The sequence below is a fragment of the Acanthopagrus latus genome, chromosome 7 (genome assembly GCF_904848185.1).
Source record: "Acanthopagrus latus isolate v.2019 chromosome 7, fAcaLat1.1, whole genome shotgun sequence".
NCBI lineage: Eukaryota > Metazoa > Chordata > Actinopteri > Spariformes > Sparidae > Acanthopagrus > Acanthopagrus latus.
Genome location: NC_051045.1, coordinates 4,562,934 through 4,581,183, shown reverse-complemented (window position 1 = coordinate 4,581,183; position 18,250 = coordinate 4,562,934). Strand labels below are relative to the sequence as shown.

General features: G+C 42.0%; 1 protein-coding gene and 1 long non-coding RNA gene across 4 annotated transcripts in view; one reads left to right on the top strand and one right to left on the bottom strand.

The window, feature by feature from the left end:
* The window catches only part of vwa5b1 (von Willebrand factor A domain containing 5B1), a 31,679-nt gene that overhangs the window by 567 nt on the left and 12,862 nt on the right, over positions 1-18,250 (top strand). For 2 of the 3 annotated variants that reach the window (XM_037104198.1, XM_037104199.1), the window contains exons 2-15: positions 1,674-1,849; positions 4,167-4,323; positions 4,487-4,648; positions 5,391-5,610; positions 5,713-5,867; positions 7,184-7,315; positions 9,330-9,454; positions 10,828-11,004; positions 12,029-12,139; positions 13,264-13,466; positions 14,650-14,764; positions 14,977-15,162; positions 15,402-15,582; positions 16,476-16,675. In XM_037104198.1, the coding sequence (XP_036960093.1) occupies positions 4,185-4,323; positions 4,487-4,648; positions 5,391-5,610; positions 5,713-5,867; positions 7,184-7,315; positions 9,330-9,454; positions 10,828-11,004; positions 12,029-12,139; positions 13,264-13,466; positions 14,650-14,764; positions 14,977-15,162; positions 15,402-15,582; positions 16,476-16,675 (2,106 nt within the window). In that variant the 5' untranslated portion in view covers positions 1,674-1,849; positions 4,167-4,184. Of the gene's footprint in view, positions 1-1,673; positions 1,850-4,166; positions 4,324-4,486; positions 4,649-5,145; positions 5,206-5,390; positions 5,611-5,712; positions 5,868-7,183; positions 7,316-9,329; positions 9,455-10,827; positions 11,005-12,028; positions 12,140-13,263; positions 13,467-14,649; positions 14,765-14,976; positions 15,163-15,401; positions 15,583-16,475; positions 16,676-18,250 lie in introns of those variants that run through there. The other variant, XM_037104200.1, reaches the window with a different exon arrangement.
* On the bottom strand, positions 8,721-10,799 carry LOC119022842. The gene is made up of 2 exons (XR_005076082.1): positions 10,504-10,799; positions 8,721-9,491 (listed from the first exon to the last, which is right to left on the bottom strand). It is a non-coding gene; the product is annotated as an uncharacterized LOC119022842 (long non-coding RNA).

Here is an 18,250-nt window from a genome sequence, read left to right as displayed (position 1 = left end):
TATTTCACAGTGGAGCTGCAACTAATAATTATTCTTATTATCTATTATTACACTTATCGAAATGTTAATGTTTATGTTAGATGGTGGCCTAAGGCTGTTGATTAAACATTTAATTGTTTTGTCCATAATATATCAAAAGTAATAATGAAAAATGTCAACCAGAGCCTAAGGTGACATGTTCACATTGCGTGATTTGTTGACAAATGCTCCAAAACCTAAATATGTTTAATTTACTAAAATTAATTCATTACATTTTAAGATTTGAGGGTCTGAAATGGGGTTTCTGTATTGAGTCAATGACAATCCTTTTCAGCTCTTACACCCAGAGGATACATTTAGTGCCTGGCAATTGGAACAGAAATGTTTAATACTTCCAATTAGATGACTAATTGAGGTGTCAATCAAGTAAATAAAACACTGAATATTCTCTAGTTCCAGCTGTGCAAGGATTATAGTCTTATATTATTAATAACTGACTTTATTAGGGTTTTGGACTGTATGTTGTACAAAGCAAGCGACGTGATGATGATCATATATATTAATAAAGAAAATATATGATATATTTTAAAGAAAACAAATCTGCACATGAAAAATCTTTGGTCTCAGCCCTCCTTCGAGCCCTCCTAATTAAAGCCACTCAAGTGGAAATTAATATGTATTTGATTGTTGTGAGAGGGAAAGCGAGTGTGTTTGTGTGTGTGTGTGTGTGTGTGTGTGTCGTGCCGGTGTGTGACCATGTCTGAGAGGTTGGGAAACAGATAGCGAGGGGGAAGAAGGGAGAGAGAGAGGAGGGGGGTGCACAGAGTTTTATTGGCTGCGCGTTGATTCAATTTGTAGGCGGATGTCGAGTTTCAGCCAACCCCTCCACACACACATACACACACACACACACACACACACACACACACACACACACACACACACACACACACACACACACACACACACACACCATGTTCATTTTCGTGACAACCAAAATGACTTGACTATTAAGCAACACACATTAATTGTCATGGTAACCTTGCAAGAAAACAGATGGATCAAACCGAGTGATCACAAAGATGGAGACGGCCAAACACCCACGTTGGATTTAAAACATTAAGAGCTGGCCAGTCACACCCGAGGGAGGGGATGGGGGAGAGATTATAAGGTGGTGTGGTGTGGGGCATGCAGTATGCAGTGCTCCCTCACCTCCCCATCTGTTCATTCAAGCCTTTTCTATTTCTTTTCTTTTCTTTTCTTTTTTTTTTGCTGCTCTTGGTGTCACAGTACATGTCATTAACTCTGATCCCTTGATATTAAAAAAGGATACCTGGATGACTCCTCTTGTCATCGGTGTCAGGGAGGGTTGGACTGAGTGGGTGGTGCTGATGCCCTGATGCCGCATCTGATGCAAAGGGGGGATGTTTATTGGAAAGACTGGACCCTCTGTCTCAGCCTCTCTCTCCCTCTATCTCAAAACCCTCCAACTCCAGCATCCACAGGGAGGAGGAGGAGGAGGAGGAGGAGGAGGAAGAGGGGGAGGAGAATATATGAAACAGTTTTTGCAACCACATGTTGCTGAGCCTGATTGAACTGCTGCTGCTGCTGCTGCTGCTGCTGCCGTTCCAACCCACCTTTCTCTTTCTTTGCATTTGTACGTTTACCTAATGATGTGGCCGCTTCATCTGTAGCTCCTGCCACCTGTGGCAGCACTCGTATTCCCTCTACGCCACGGAGAGAGAACAATAAAAGGGGGAACTGAGAGAGGTCGGAGAGGAGGAGGAGGAGGAGGAGGATATCTTTCATGATAAGTGGACTTCTGACAGAGAGCGATCCCTGCTGCACACCCAGCTTACACAAATGAGAGGTAAGATAATCCGGCTGATACTGTGATCGCATCAGGTGCTTTTTTAATGCTGCAGCGTGTCTTTTCAGATGATGCATAAATTAACCATCCCTGTCACTTGTTCTGACAGGATGAAAAAGGTCGAGCAGTGATGCATCTTGATTTGACTGTAAACAGAAATCTAGACGCTGCGTCCCAACAGGTGGTTAGGGGAGCATCTGCTCCCTCGTTTGACACTAATGAGTGCAGAGGAGTGTGGCGGCGCCGGGAGAAAATGTTGAGTGTTGATGGTTTTGGTGGTCTTTTTTAAAAAACCCTGGAGGGAAGTGGGGTGACTCATGTGACTGAGCCAAATCAGAGAGAGAAGCATCATGGGACTCCCACTTTTGACACTAATTACTGTACGCTAAAAGGCTGTGAAGAAGGGGGACCACACTGGAAAAACAACTGAATGCAATTGAAATGTAGTTTTTTTTCCCTTTTACCTTTTGCACCAGGTAGATCTTTGTAGTCTTGCATACATTTGTAATTATGTGTTGATGTTCGGAGTCTGTTTCTCATCACTTCTGTTGGGAGCGTTGGGAGTTTAGACTCCAGCTGTGCTTGAATTTTTCTTTTATGAAGTCCTTCGTCTTTGTAGAGAGATAAGAGGCTGTTTTCCCATCTGCTTCTCGAGCTGGCTGGACACATGATGGCACTGTTGAGACAGACAAACTAAATAGTCTGTAATTACATCTGTATGACCTTTTCCTTGCCGTAGATAACCATATGTGTCGACAGTGACTATTACAACGGCTGATTGAATTTGTTATTGATTCTTAAGCACTTCTTATGTAGCCAGGGGTGTTGGGAAGTTGTCTTCGGCCAATCGAACCTGTTTTGAATTTCTCTAAGTGGCAGAATGATTTTGTGGTTTGTCTGATTGAAAGAGATTGCCTGGTGCTTTAATTGAAATCAGTCAGGGTATCAAAAATAAAGACATGCTTGAGTAATGTCACTGGTCAGTCAGCAAGCAAGCCAGCAAGCAAGCCAGCAAGCAGAGCTGTCTCTATGGAAATTGCTTTCGTCATAACGCTTCCTATCAAGCCTGTGCTGCTGGCTCTGGTCGTGCAGCAGACACAGACCCTTGACGGTGCATAACCAAGATTGCTGGTGGAGGAGACGACATTAAGAATGAAACACAGCCCCGAAGCACCAGATAATCTCATTGTATAATTTACACAATTAACGACGCTGCATTCCTCGCTGAGCATTTATCTTAATATATCTTAATTTTTATGTTTTTCACCTCACATGGCACTGGAGACTGCTCACCTGCTCCTGCACATTGTTGGTTTACAGCTGTGTTTCTGTAGCTGTGACCTTTATCTCGAATGCCTGTATCACCCACTATGCTCCTTTGTTTGTCTTTTTTACATCATTTTGCTGAAGATTATTGAGGTCCCAATAAACCTTATGCACTGAGCTGACATCTAAATGGCTGCTTTCATTCCGTTTAAGAGAACTGAATGGGATCACACTGTGTGTTATATATCACTGCTGGGTAACAAAAGTGGTCTAAAAGCAGGGAAAAGATAAAGACTATTGGCTGCTACTGAGTGGGTAAATTGTATAAATTGAATGAAACATCATTGATGAATAATTTCAGAAACAATGTACTGTAACTGGGATACATTTTGAAGCATATTTCACACAGTTTTAAAAATGTAAAAATGTCTGTTTTAATTTAATTTTGGCATTTTTCCAGGTAACAATTAATTTGATTTTTTATTTTCATTCCTTAATATCACTTTTCATGACAGCTAAATGGCTAAATCTTGCTGAAGCAAGCAGGCTCAACAACTGCTATCTGATTTAGCAATTTAGCATCTGCTAGCTAAAACAACAATCATGCTAAATTGATTGTAATTATCAATTTGGAGTAACCTTGAGCCTAAAATCACCTTTTAATAATTTAATGTTAGTTTAACAAGGTTATTATAGGTCTACCTAGCTGGCTAGCCAATTAGCTAGGTGAGGCTGTTTTTGTTTGGTTAATTGCTAACATTAGCTAGTAAATTCAAGTTGCCTCTGCCGTGTTTTGTTTCTAAATAAAAAGATCTTACGAAGAGAAAGACAGGTACAGACAAAGTAAGAGACTAATCAAAGCTCAAAAGCCAAATTATTTTACAAATTGTTTCAATTATAGCTGATATTTTATACAATTCATATGTTTGTCCTATTCATATGTATTTAATATCAACCGCTACTGGTGACAGCTTTTGTTTCTGACAAGTACAATTATATGATGAGTCTCTTTTTATCCTTTTTTTCCTTTTGACATGTGGCAACTAACCAGAATCCTAAAACCAGCACCATGCCTGGACTCATTAACAAGGAGAACCGGTGCGCTCTGCCCCTCAGCGTCTCTGACATCACTTCCTGTGTCAGGGGTTACACTCTGGCCATGACAGCCTCTATGACCTATGAAAATATTGAGGATCATGCCATTGAGGGTGAGTAAGTACACTACAGGAGATGAATCTGTTTGCTTCGGTCGATGTGAACGCCAACTCGACTAATTTAAACCCACCTTATGCTCTGAAACACTATTATTGACTGAGTATGCTTGTTTACTGCCCTTAATTCTGTTTATTCCTCCTCCTGCCTGCCTGCCAGGGATCTTCATCTATCCGCTGGAGGAAAACTCCATCGTCGCGGGGTTTGAGTCCATGATATCCAGTCAGATCATAACACTGCAAATCAAAGACAAGGCAAAGATTGAAGACTGTTATCTGGATTGCTACAGCACGTCTAACGGGGCCCTCCAGAGTGGCAGCGGTAAGGTTAAAGCTGCTCAAATCAATTTTTTCTTATTTAATCAATGAATTAAATTACCATATGAAATGTGAAAGACTTGTAGTGATGTGGCCGCAGAGAGTTATAACCTTCAAGTCTGTGCGTCAACGTCCTCTTAGACAACAATGAACTTAAAAAAGAAGGGAGGAGGTTTAAAGTTACCGAATCTCGCTTTTGATGCCAGATTGTGGTGCCAGCTGTATTGAAGTCAATGAAAGGTGCATGGAGAAACACACTAAAACCCAACATATCTACATGTATGAAATTTTTATGAAGAAATGCCTCCAGAAAGTGAAAGAACACACATAAGAGCAGGCTAAAGACTGATTTTTTGTGTGCTTTTTGGTTCCTTGTCAATTAAAGACATAATTACGGGTTAGGTTTACGGTACAGTAGGCAAATTCAAGCGAAGTGACACAGTACAATAGTTGAAGAGGTATAATAATAACATCATAGTATTGTACTTCCCTCAGAGACGTAGAAACGCCTCCTGTATAATTAACTCTGAGGACAATCCTGTGAAAGACAGCACCATCGATGTGAGCCAAAGGTCTTTCTTAAGACACAGCTGTGTTTTGTGCTAAGCTCCCAATCACAGCAGCAGGAGTGACATTTACTTTAGATCAGATCAAGGAGGGAATCAAAGAAGAAATTCATCAGGACTTACCAAGATTAAACGGTGGTTGTTGTTGTTGTCCTTTACTAATCCAGTCTGGTGTTGCAGGACACATAGTGCTGGACGAGGACCTGGAGAGGACGGTGTTGGTGGTTAACCTCGGGGTTATCCCTCCTATGGAGACGGTCCATGTTCTGGTCAGCACCTCCTCTGAGCTCTCCACCCTTCCCAGCGGAGGCATCCGGGTCTCTTCTCCACCGGTGTGTACGCCTCGGGTACAGAGGACCATCAACGAGGAGCAGGGACTCTCCCCGAACTTCTCCAGGACGTGAGAAAATACATAAATTCATGATATGAAAGCCCCTCTTGTTTATTTTACATTAATATTTCATGGCTCCATTTTGATGTTGTTACGCTCTGCTGCATTTAGGCGGGACAGACACACGGGTGCCTCGAGTCCTCATGATCAAACTCCCAGCTCCCCTCAGCTGTGGCTGGCTTCACTGCTACAGGAGGAGGTTATCAACTCCATGGACTACGAGTTTAACTTCCAGCTGGAGATTCGGGCTCCCTATCTCCTCGCAGGTCAGAGAATTCACGCTTGGTAGATGTTTTTCTCTTCGGGGGGCAAATCCACCTTTCAAGTGTGGTGGAGTTTGCACCGGCGAGCAATTGAGAAATGAAACTGTTTTTTTTTTTTCTGTCAGGGTGTGTAACGACATAACAGGCCTGGTATCACTTCAGACATCCTGTTATCATGAAGTGCCTTTCAGTGCTCTCTGAAAGTTGTGATTGTGACACATCCTTGAGTGAACAAGTGCAGGAAACAGAAAAAAAAACACACTCTTTTCTTGTGTGTGTTTATACTTACATGTGTGTGTTTTACTCTGGGAATGTTGTCTCATCTGCTTCAAACGAGAAGACTTGAAGACACTCTAATATTCATTGATCTGATATGACAGGAGGTGTTAGCTGAGCTCAACTTAAAAGACGGGAAACAGGCAGAAACAGTGAATCTGCCTCCGTCCAGAAGTGCCACCACCTCTAAACTTACACATTTTATATCTGATGTGTTTTTATCTGCACAAAATTCAAAGGGTACAAAACAACAAGCCGTGGTTTTAATAAGGTTATGGGCTGGACCCAGGGCACGCAAAAAGGGCAAGCCTGAATCTCAAGGCACACCTGTATTCACATCAGTGCAAAATGGCATCTTAATCTTCATCTACTAATGTCAGATAAGATTCAAGAATCCATTGAAAGGTCACAGAATTTAAAATGAAGTGAGGATCCATTTTTCCCTCCCAGGTTATCCTCCTTCACGCCGGCAGTGAATCACGACCTTTAATGTGTCACGCTCAGATAATTCCCACCGCCTGGCACCTGAATCGTGTGAACAGTGAAATACCGGGGTTCCCTGCCTGGATTTCTTTTTGGGTTTTATAATTTGCCTCAGCACACCGTGTGGGAAACACTCTGCTGGACCACTTCTTTGGTTGAGAGCAGAGATTTAGGTCCTGTCAGGAAATCATCTGAAACAGTCCATCCAGCCCTTCATATTTGTTAATGAGCTTCAGAGGTGTTGGCAGGTGGATTTTCTCACCTTTAGACGGAGCCAGGCTAGCTGTTTCCACTTGTTTGCAGCGTTAAAGCTAAGCTAAGCTACGTAGCTTCATATTTATCTCCCGGATAAGAGAGTCGCCGTGATGTTCTCATCAAATGTGATCATGTGATTTGCACATCGTGAAAGATTCTCGCATTATATCCTGAAATCTTTTGGAAATTCGTGCTCTTGTAATCGTGAGTCATCCCAGTGAGAAATGTCGCTCTGTTCTCCTTGTTATTACTGGAAATGGAGCCGCTGGTTATTTGATCTGCTGTGGTCGTCCTGCTCTGTGTAGGTGTGGAGAGCCCGTCTCACGCCATCCGAGCCGACGCGGACCCTCTGGCCCGCTCTGCCACCAGTGTCGTCATCACTCTGGCCGACAAGTACACTTATGACTGTCCTGTTGAAATCCTCATCTACCCCAGCGGTAGGTCAACAGCCTTTCCTCCCTTCTCTAGTGCAATCTTTGAAATGAGTTCATTTCAGCTCTGTCAGGCTTCTTTACAGCATTTTTTTTTTTTTTCGCGTTAAGCTTGTAATGAGATCGGATTCGAGGTGATTCACTGCCTCACTTTGTGTGCGCACTCAAGGTCCTACTCCTGTTGTTAATGCATGACATGCCAGCAGAGTCAAACTCCATTGTGTGGGAGTGCAGTGTCAGTTCTGTCTTTTTTTCCCCCTCCCCCTGCTCTCATCTCTCCCCCCTCTCCCTGCTGTCTTGACCTATAGTATGTGTGGGCCAGTTGTCTCCCAGAGGCAGGAATGAGCCATGGCCTCGCTGATCCAATAGGCTTCTTATGAAGGCTTTGTTCACAAACAGACCGGCTGCCTGCACTCGGCAATTTAATTCAGCTCAGGCCGGTGCTGCAGGTTCAATCACAACATGGATGCTCAGCTGGAGAGGAGAAGAGATGGAGGGAAACTGGAAGGCATTACAGATTATATATCATCAGCTTTGTTGATTAATGACCAGAAACACAGGCTGTGTGTCATTTAATTACTACAGGTTCCAAGGACGGCTCGCCTAATTACATTTTAGACATTTAAAGACATTTTTCAATAGCTGTTTTTATACTGGGCAGCAAGCCATCAATTTTCTGTCTTTTTTGCAGCTAGGTCTGCAGATTTAGACAGCAGGCAGTATATTGGGGGTCTGTTTTGGTCCGCCAATTTGCCGCCTTCTGGGAGTGTACATTTTTTTCCACCTCCATTGCTCTGTAAATCCGAGCCGTCGATGTGCCTGCAATTGCGTTAGATGGGCGGAGGTGGTGATGACGTGCGCTGCTGTGCGACCCACAGCCGGGAGTTTTAAACCCAGGAAACAGCTGAGCACAGCAGTCAGTCCATCACTTCATCTGCGGACGTCAAGATGAGCAACTGGACAGCCGCTGAGATCCAGGATATGCAGCGTCTCCTCGGTCTCTGTAGCTGTCTTCATTGTCCGCTTGTTGTTGTAGCAGCAAGCTACAAACGGTCGCTACTTTCAAATTAAAAGCCCCCCGCTAAGAACCCAGTTCTAAACTCCAATGGAGTGCAATGTAATGCTCTTATTTTGAAGACAAATTCGACCTGCTTCACTGTTCACGCCCAACTTTGTGCTTCACGTCACGTTTACGCCTACCCCAGTGGCGGCCAAGCGGTGGCTTTTTGGGAAAGAAGGAATATCACACCTCCCATTTACATAGACAAGGCGGCACATTGCAGCCTTTACTTTCCTGCAAATGTGCCACCTTTTCTATCTAAAAGGGGCTAACATCTCAAAGAAGACAGTTTCAGACCAGTTTCATTGTCTCCATGGCAAAAATAAGAGAGATGTCAATGAAAACCAGTAGTTTTATCAGCAAGTGCATGAATTTATTTGCATTTATAACACACTTTGATGGTATTTTTCCTGCAGTAGAGCGAGTACAATAGAATCAATAATTAATCAGTACACAGTATACAGGAGCTGGACCTGGAAAATCATCAGAAAACTGGATGGGTGAATGGATTAAGCAATTAAAAAGCAATTAATCAATCCAAGCCAGGTTTTTGCTAAAAAAAATCACATATAAAAACATTTTTTTATGCCTAAAGTCTATTGTAAACAAAATATAAACCCTTTTTAAACTGAAGCCTTTTTTATAAGCTTGAAACGGTGCTTTTCAGAACCCAGCAGTATGGAGAAACAACAGTCCAAATCCCCAGGATTCACTCAACCCTCTGAGCTAATTTTGTTGTCTTGAGGCCCAGCTGTGGTGCAGCATCTTTATTTGCAATCATCTCTTGATTCCTTCATCAATATGGGGATAATTCAGCACCACAGATTTCCACTCTCCCTCCACCATGAGCTGCTAGTGCCGCAGCACTTGGTGTCACTTTGGGCCATTGTCCATCTGCTATTTAATCTGCCCTTAATATTTATAGCCATGTCTATGTCCTGACCGACTGTGTCACTGCAGAGCCTCATCTGCCGCATGTGCTCATCGAGAACGGAGACATGACGCTGGAGGAGTACGATGAGTATCTTCACGGCCGGAGCGATTTCATCAAGGCCACCAAGAAGGACTCCAGCAACGAGAGGAAAGTGAGTATGACAGCGACATCAGCACCGTGAACCTGAACTGATGGCAACACAATCATGCCGATATCATTACGGGGAGCATGGTAGAGACTATAGTACATTTATATAAAAAGGCATGCAACACATGCTTTTTATATACAAGGCCTCAGAGGTTATGTCTCATTATTCTGTGATATCTAACAATATAATGCGGGAGTTCATGACCTGTGTTCACCCTCTGTAGGTGCATAAATAAGCAACTAGTCTACAGAACCAGCTGATTTAAGAAAAGGAGTTTTAAATTATGCCTTAAGTATCATTTTACCTATATATTCTTTCTATTTCAGTCAAATTGTACCCACAATTGCAAATACTGCACTTGCTATATTGTATATGAAATCATCAGCTATTTATAAGCCATAATTCAAGAATTTAACATATGTTTCTCACTTTTGCAAGCGGTCAGTTTTATTTATATTGTGTCAAATCAGAACAGAACTAAGCTCATGACCATACTCTTTACCCTTCTTTCTTTATTAAGACATATATTGAACATTTTATATTGAAATAATAAAATGAATATGTTTACAAGTCAGTACATTTAGACATGTGATCTACAGATAGTTTGACCTCAGAAAAATTACATGAAATCTATTTATCATAAGCTCACGTTGCCGTTAGCCGACTGCTGCTTAGCTTCCTCAACTGCTTAGCATTAGCGTTAGCAGGAGTTTAACTCACCATGTTTTTGTTCTACATCAGGGTTAGACTTAGCTACTTAAATAACTTTTGTGGAATAACAAACTACCAATATATGTGTGTCAGGAAAAAAATCAAATCCTTTCAATTTCAGTTAACGGCTGGACAAATATCAGTAAATCCGCTAATCCTTTTTCACCAGCTAACTAGCCAACAAGTTATGGCAAATTTAACGTGTTGTCTTCACGGAGATTATACATATTGAACAGCTTAGTTTCAGTACAGTTGCTGTGTTTTTGCCTTGTAGAGTGTAAGTTAATATTTAGCTTATTCCCATTCAACATTATACTTTTTAATCTGCTTTGTTTGTTCACCTTTGGAGGTCCTGTGTGTGTCCTTTCACGTCTCCTCCATGATGAGGCTGTTAAGTGACCAGCAGACCGAAACAGGAGAAGAGAGACAGAGAGCCATAAAAATGTGTTTCTATGGAAACACTCCAGAGGCTTACCTCATTCAGCCTGGAGTTTCCGGCACATCTACAATAATTGATGAGCTCTATCTATTGACCTGATCGCTTGTCTCTTTGTGCCTTCTTTAAAGTGTTAAATTAAAGTCCACTTATCTCTGAATCCTCCATTACTGATGCTTTTGATTTTTTTTTGTTTTGTTATTTTTTAAAATTCTCCTGCCTTTTCCAGGTAGATATCATTCACAGGCGGCTCCATAAGGACATCCTCCACAATCCTGTGGTCATGTTGAACTTCTGCCCTGACCTCAAGTCCATCAGCTCTGACCTGAGGAAGGTTCACGGCGAGTTTATCTTCCTCATTGACCGCAGCGGCAGCATGAGTGGCGTTAACATCAACCGTGTGAAGGTATTTCGATCTCAGTTCGACGTGCGGCGTTACATTGTTTGAATATACATTCAGACAGATGCTTATTTACATATAAATTGAAATATGTCCCACATCACCGCCAGTTTGAAGATAAATTCTCTAAAAGATGTTTGCAGATTACAGGAAATTTGTTCAAGCCTATAACAGTCGACATCAGACATGCACGTTTCTTAAGAGATCAAATTAAAAGCCAGTGTATCAGACACATCGTAAACATGATGTGTCATCAGCGGCTACGAGCCGTCCTGATTCCGCAGTCTTTGGAGATTATAGATGGGGTTAGCCAACTGTGTGAAGGGCATGTACACAAGGATATTGATCAGACAAATCATTCATTATTCAGCGAATGTCTCCCAGTCGCTGGGTTTTAGACAGCAGCAGTCTTTGAGGCCTTATCAGACTCCATGTGTCGTTATTTCAACACCTACAGTGACAGGATTGTCTTATTTAAGTTTTATTTGGCAGCTTGTGCACTGATGCTGCTTAACGATGTGATGCTGACTGGTGTTGACTTGTGACTTGCAGGGTGAGTCTGGGCTGAACTGTTCATCACTGATATTTTAAGAAATCCTGCAGAATACCATGTAAAAAATATCTCTTTAAACAGTATTACATTGAACAGACTTATCTGGCCAATGTGGTCTCTGTGCACTTCACACGAATGAAGGTTGAGTGCTTTTCATCCAGTTCACCTGCCCTTGTGCTGCAGAAGAGGCAGTGATGGATGAAACGACACTGCGTGACGCCGCTCTCTCCTCTCCTTGACAAAGTCTGCCATGCAGCGATGACAGCTGTGCAGAGCGCTATGCTGCCATTCAGCCAGACATTCAGCAGATGTAGCTGTATTACACTTGAAACCATCGAACAGTTCAACAGGACACTAAGCACCTAATGAGCAGAAGAGTTTTTTGCCTTTTTTTTTTGTATTCTTCACAGTCTTTGCTTTGTTCTATTTTCTGGACATGAATTTAATCTGCTCTCCGTCTCTCTCTCTCTCCCTCAGGACGCCATGGTGGTGATTCTCAAGAGTCTGGTGCCCGGCTGCCTTTTTAACATCATAGGCTTTGGCTCTACATTCAAATCGCTGTTCACAAGCAGCCAGAACTATGACGAGGTAAAGAAGCTCTGCAATATGTCACTGCATGATAAATTACCTCATATGATGCAGACATGATGTTCATGTTCAGCATGTACGTAGAGAATTTGTGTTAACTATACAGTATAATACTGAATAATAATGATAACATATAGTACCATTCAAAATTTAAGGTCAACAGGTAGTAAAAACTATATAGTAATTTCCCTTAAACATTAAGACTTTAGATATTTCTTTCACGTCGAGTCGATGCAAATGAATTAAAAAACGTAATCTGCTTAAATTGAGTACATGCACTTTTTCAATTGTTATAAATAAAAGTAATACAGATGGATAATGTTTACATATAATACTTTAAAAATTGCGATAACATTATTTTTTTTATTTATTCTCATCAACTCAACATGATTAAATAATATACTTTTTGTAGAACTATTGTGATTGAATAACACAGAAGTTTTATATGTAATTGAAACACTTCAACAATCAAAGTTTTAGTTGAAATAGTGTTTATGAGAACACAGCAAATGATCAAACGATCACTATGAGAGGGTTTTTACATAAAAAAACACACTGAGTTTTGAGGATCACCAGTTACGTACAGGCTCAGAAGGGGAAGAGTAAATCAGAAGTGTAGCTGGGAACCAGACACTGCTCAATGAGGCTGCAGATCATTTCTAAATTCGACAGGCAACCAGTGAAGAGAAGCAAGAACGGGAGTTTCTTTCTTTTTTTTTCATGAATTAGCTAAAATGCTTCTCACTTTGAACAAGCTGGAGGCTTTCTGACTGAGACCAGAGTGAAGGCCAGAGTAGCACTGAGCATGAATGAGCCTTTCACGTTCCACTCAAGTGAATTTATATGAATGATTTCAGTTCAGTTTTTGAAAAAGTATGTCACGGCAGCAGATTCTCATTCGATGTCAGGCTGCCAAGATGTGACTAAATATCAGGGGTGATGCTGACGGGGGTCGACGACAGGATTTCTAAGTTTGAATTATTTAGTTGTGGAAGTTTTCAGACTGCAGCGATCTCCAGGTTGTCTGAATCATCGGCTCCATGGGGGACGTAAAGCTGAGCATCGGCCTTAATGTTACCCATAAACCATTTTGATCTCTTCTCCTCCTTATTTCCGCAACCCAGGATGCCCTGGCTCTGGCTTGTGAGTATATTAGAAAGATCAGAGCTGACATGGGAGGCACCAACATCCTGGATCCGCTCAACTGGATCCTGAGGCAGCCGATGTTCAGCGGACACCCCCGGCTGCTCTTCTTGCTCACCGACGGGGCCGTCAGCAACACGGGCAAAGTTATCGAGCTGGTCCGCAGCCATGCGCGTCACATCAGGCGAGTATCACTTCCATGCTCTGAGCTTCACTCTGAATGTTAGAATGAGGCAAAGAAATCAATACTGAGTGACATTTTAGGGATGTTGTCTAAGTGGTGCCTTTGTTGTCTAAGCTGTCGTGGCCCTCTGAACGCATTACAGAATTACTTGGTTTCTAAACTGTGATTGCAGACATTGTGTTTGGTTGCTGCTTGTTTTTTTTTTCTTCTTTTTTTTAAGAAAGCACATTAGAAACCATTGTGGTATTACCAGCTCTGGCAGAGAAGCTACCGCATGTCGTGTCGAAGCTAGGCAAACATAAAATAACACCCAGGGATTTAAGACTAACATGGAAACACCTGGCGATGGAGCTGTAATCCCCTCGAAATGAAATCTCGGAATATGTGAATTGCATTGTGTCAGGGTCGACCGTGAGATCCCGACAAAGAGGGCTCGTGAAGCCGTGTTTTTTAGATCCAAAGAATAAAAATGTTTAAAAGCTGCATCTAGAGGAAGGAAATAATAATTCTCCCCCTGAAGGCTGCGAACACCAACTGAGAGCGAGCGTCGGTGGCACCCGCAGCACGCGGGGAAATCACTTCAATTTGCAGCGTGCATCTACGTCTCACACTGTGAATCCCTCTCCTGAGTCACTCTGGGAAAAATAATTGACTTTTGTTGTCCCCCCCTTTTAATGGATGACTGCCCCCAGATGATTGCGTTAGGTGCACGGAGCTCGGCCAGCTCATCGGCACTTCCGGCGTCATTATCGCACTTTATGTTTACAAATCAGCAGCCACTCAGAGGCCAGATCAAACATCGCTGTTCCGTTAAAATCCACGTCAGCTGTTTCCACTGTACGGGAGAGGGTGACATTTCTGTTTTAATGTGCAGTCTGTGATCTCATTGAGAATGCAGAGGGACGTAGCTAGTGTGATGAAATTAGCCAGCTCGTCCCTCAGTGAAACATCAGGAAAAGAGAAACAGAATAGAAAGAAACATGGTAAAAACAAAGCAGGAGAACTGTAGAAGCAGCAGGACGCCTCATACCATTTTCTAATTTTTGAATTCAAATCTGTGTTTGACAAATTTGATTGTTTACAGTTAATCTATCGCTTTTGATCTCTGTGAAGACGCCTGTTGTCATGCACACACGAAGGTCGATCTGTCCGTTGAGCTACAGTGTTTAATGTGTTCCTGCAGATGTTTCACGTTCGGCATTGGACAGACTGCTTGCAGGAGGCTGGTGCAGGGTCTGGCGACAGTTTCCAGAGGAACAGCGGAGTTCCTGACCGATGGCGAGAGGCTGCAGCCCAAGGTACTCATTTCCAGCTTTATGTTTCACTCCGAATGACAGCCAGCCATTCTTCAGACCGCTCGAGAGCCATTATTCTGTGCTTTCTAAGCACCAAGTGTCTGCCAATTAGGAAATCATATCTCAGAGATGCTTTCAGCTGATGTACTAGTCGTCCAGAAGCTATGATTTATATCTTAAAGCCTATTTTATTTGGCTTTTTCTTTCCCACACAGATGATAAAGTCCCTGAAGAAAACCATGTCTCCGGTACTCAGTGACATTTCTATCGAATGGCTGTTTCCTGAGACTAAAGAAGTCCTGCTGTCTCCTGTGGGCAACACCTTCCTGTTTCCAGGGGATAGTCTGATTGGCTACAGCGTGGTTTGCGACACCACCCGCTACCACGCCAACCCCAAATCTGTAAGTGCCAGACGGAGACAAACAACCACATGCAAGAACTTTAAAATCCACCATGAGTTTGTTTCTGTGATCGTTAAATCATTTGTTTCATTAAATCTAATTATCTGAAAGGTGTTCCTAGGGAGATACAAGGAAAAGGCCAGGGCTAATTATGGAGAAGCTTTTTAATCAAGCCTTGTGAACGGGTCTTTGTGGGAGCACTTGTTTTGGATGTGTCACCGACTCAATCACCTCAACAGGATAAAAGGAGGCGATACAGCATGATGCGCTCCGTTGAGTCCGCCAGCTCTGTGTTTTACCACTCCCAAGAAGAGGACCTGGTGAGGACAGGTGTGGACCCACTGTCTGGACTGCTGTATGACTCCTACCAGGACTCCACGACAGACAGCAGCCCCGCCACCACAGAGCAAGACGCCATGGGTACGAAACTATGTGCATGTACATTTGTGTGCTCTGATAAGATAAACCTTGATGGTCGATGAACTACTGATGGCATTCTGATGAAACTACCTGTTAAGCTGTTGATGTATGTAATCGCAGTGGATGTAGATATTAACGCTAGATCAGAAAAATGGAAAAAGAAAAAAAAAAGCCCCGTAAACCTTAAAATCTGTAAAAGTACAGCACGTCAAGTAAATGTACTTAATTAAGTTCCATCACTCAGTGTTTATGTCTCTCTAAAAAAAAATGGCAGGACAGAAATGGCAAAGTACATTTGAGGGTGTCACCGTTACATAGTTCATTCACAGAGAGCGCTGACAAGTCGATTTCTTTAACTGCAAAATCTCTCTACTTACTTCCTGTCTCATGAAATGCATTATTAGTGAGGCTACTGAAGATATATCTATAATAGATCTGCTCTTTGGTTTAAGTGGAGGCGCTACAGATGGCAGCGTTTTATCACTTTGTGATAGATGCAGATACTCAAGGATCAAAGTCAATGCATCACACGGATTGTCACAAACTTTTAGTGCAGATATTCATGTCTCCCTCAGGATTTACCTGTAATAAATGTGGTGATCACTAAAGTTTCATCTATCATCAGGTCAAGAGTTTATCTTAACGAGTGTTTGGTAATGATCAGCTAACGTGCTAAACTAAGATGGTGAGCATGTAAAACATCCTCATGTTAGTATCAGTAGGTGAGCATGTTGCTCGTCACAGTACTGTACAGACTCACAGAGCTGCTAACGTGGCTGTCGACTCCATCTTTGGCAGTGAATTTCATTGCACATGTGTCATTTTGTGTAATGTTTAGTGTAAAGATGAAGAAACGCTGTGGTTTTAACTACTATTTCATAACAAAACATCAGGGTTTGATTCGAAGACATCTCCGAGACGGCGAGCGTACAGCACCAACCAGATAACAGACTACAACCCGGCGAAGAAAGTGTACACTCCCAGTGATCCCAGCTCTGTGGCGGCAAAGAATCCACTGAGGAGAGCCAAAGTCCAGGAGCTGATCGGCCAGATGAGCCCCGAGCACGAGACGCAGTGGAGGAACGACTACCAGGTGTGGTCCCACGCTGTGACGACAAGTAACAGTGATTGTTTTCAAAAAATAACCTGCTGGGGGTCAGTTTGGAGAAAATGGGGTCAGCGGTTATTTCTGATTCAGTTTGTGATGTAGTTGTAACTCACAGAACTCCAAACTGAGCTTTACTTTAATAATAACAATAATACACATTTTAAATCAGTATGCAGACTATGTTGACAAATTAAACAGCTATGATCCACGTCTGGACTGGGGTATAATAAAGATCGGACTAATATGCTCTCTTCAGTAATTAAGAGGTAAAATGTATGAGTGGTAATTACTTTTCAATATTCCTCAGAGGGCATCTTAGTAACACTAGAATGAGTTCATCAAGCTCTGAAGAAAATGACTTCGTCTCTCCACTGTGTTCACACCATGACTGAGCTAGATCTAATGACGAAACAGCAACATACTGACTTCCTATTTATTTGTTTGTTATTGCCACATGAATGAAATTGATATAAATTAAGGTGTTAATTTAACCTGTGCAAGTGGGGTGAGATCTCAGAATAGAATAAAAACAATCCCCTCTGTTATACACGTTGAAAACATATCGCAGAAGTTAAATTTAATTTAGCAGTGAGAGCTGAAAGGATTATATGAGCAGAAGATGAGTTTTATTAATTTTATAGTCGTTTGATTGCCTAGGTTGTCCTTTTTTAGGCAAAATGTCAGTGAAACTTTAGATCATAGTCAGAGAATTACAGTAATATTTTGTAAATATGGGGTTAAACGCTAATCTACCCTCCTACAGTGTCTTTATGTTTGTGGTAGCACACTCACAAGTCATTACCTCGGATGGCGACGATATGATTGGACATGGAGGTTGTTGTATGTTCTTTATTCCTTCTCCCGGGATTTTAATCATGGTTTTGTGAACATGCACATATTTTAGTGTCATAGCTACAGAAGGTCACCCTTAGCTGGGTCTGATATTTTGTTGCTCGGCAACCATTATAACATACACGACACTGATAATGAAAAGTGTTCCATATTTATCCATTTTTACTGCCATGTTACGGCGTTATAACATTACCACGTGATAACTGCATCTTTACGGAGTAATTTCAATTTAAATTATTTCCAAGTTCCTCCTAAACACTCTTTCTGTACAATTTCCCATCATTTTATAAACCAAGCCAGGGTTAAAAGTGAGACAATCATCACATTCATCAGGAATATAAATAATTCTTAGTTGCAGCCCTGTTGCATAAGTAACGTCAAACAACAGATGTATTTTCCTCTTTTAGAGTAGAGTAGAGTTTTTGCCACCAGTCGAAATTATGCTCCAAACAAAGCAGCATATCACCAGAAAAACAGCTTACCATTCCTAATTGAAGCTACTGTTAGCTCAGTCAGCGTGCAGCTCTAGGGGGTGAACTAGGGACATGTTGGTTAACAACTGTAGGACTGGAGCTTTGGACTGGTAAGAGTAGGGGCTAGCCAGTTAGCATGCTAACCTCAGTTGATATCTCTGCAACACAATACATAGACATCATGATGTCAAAACTGTTACTACTTCGAATTTTATTGATAATTCAAGTACATTTT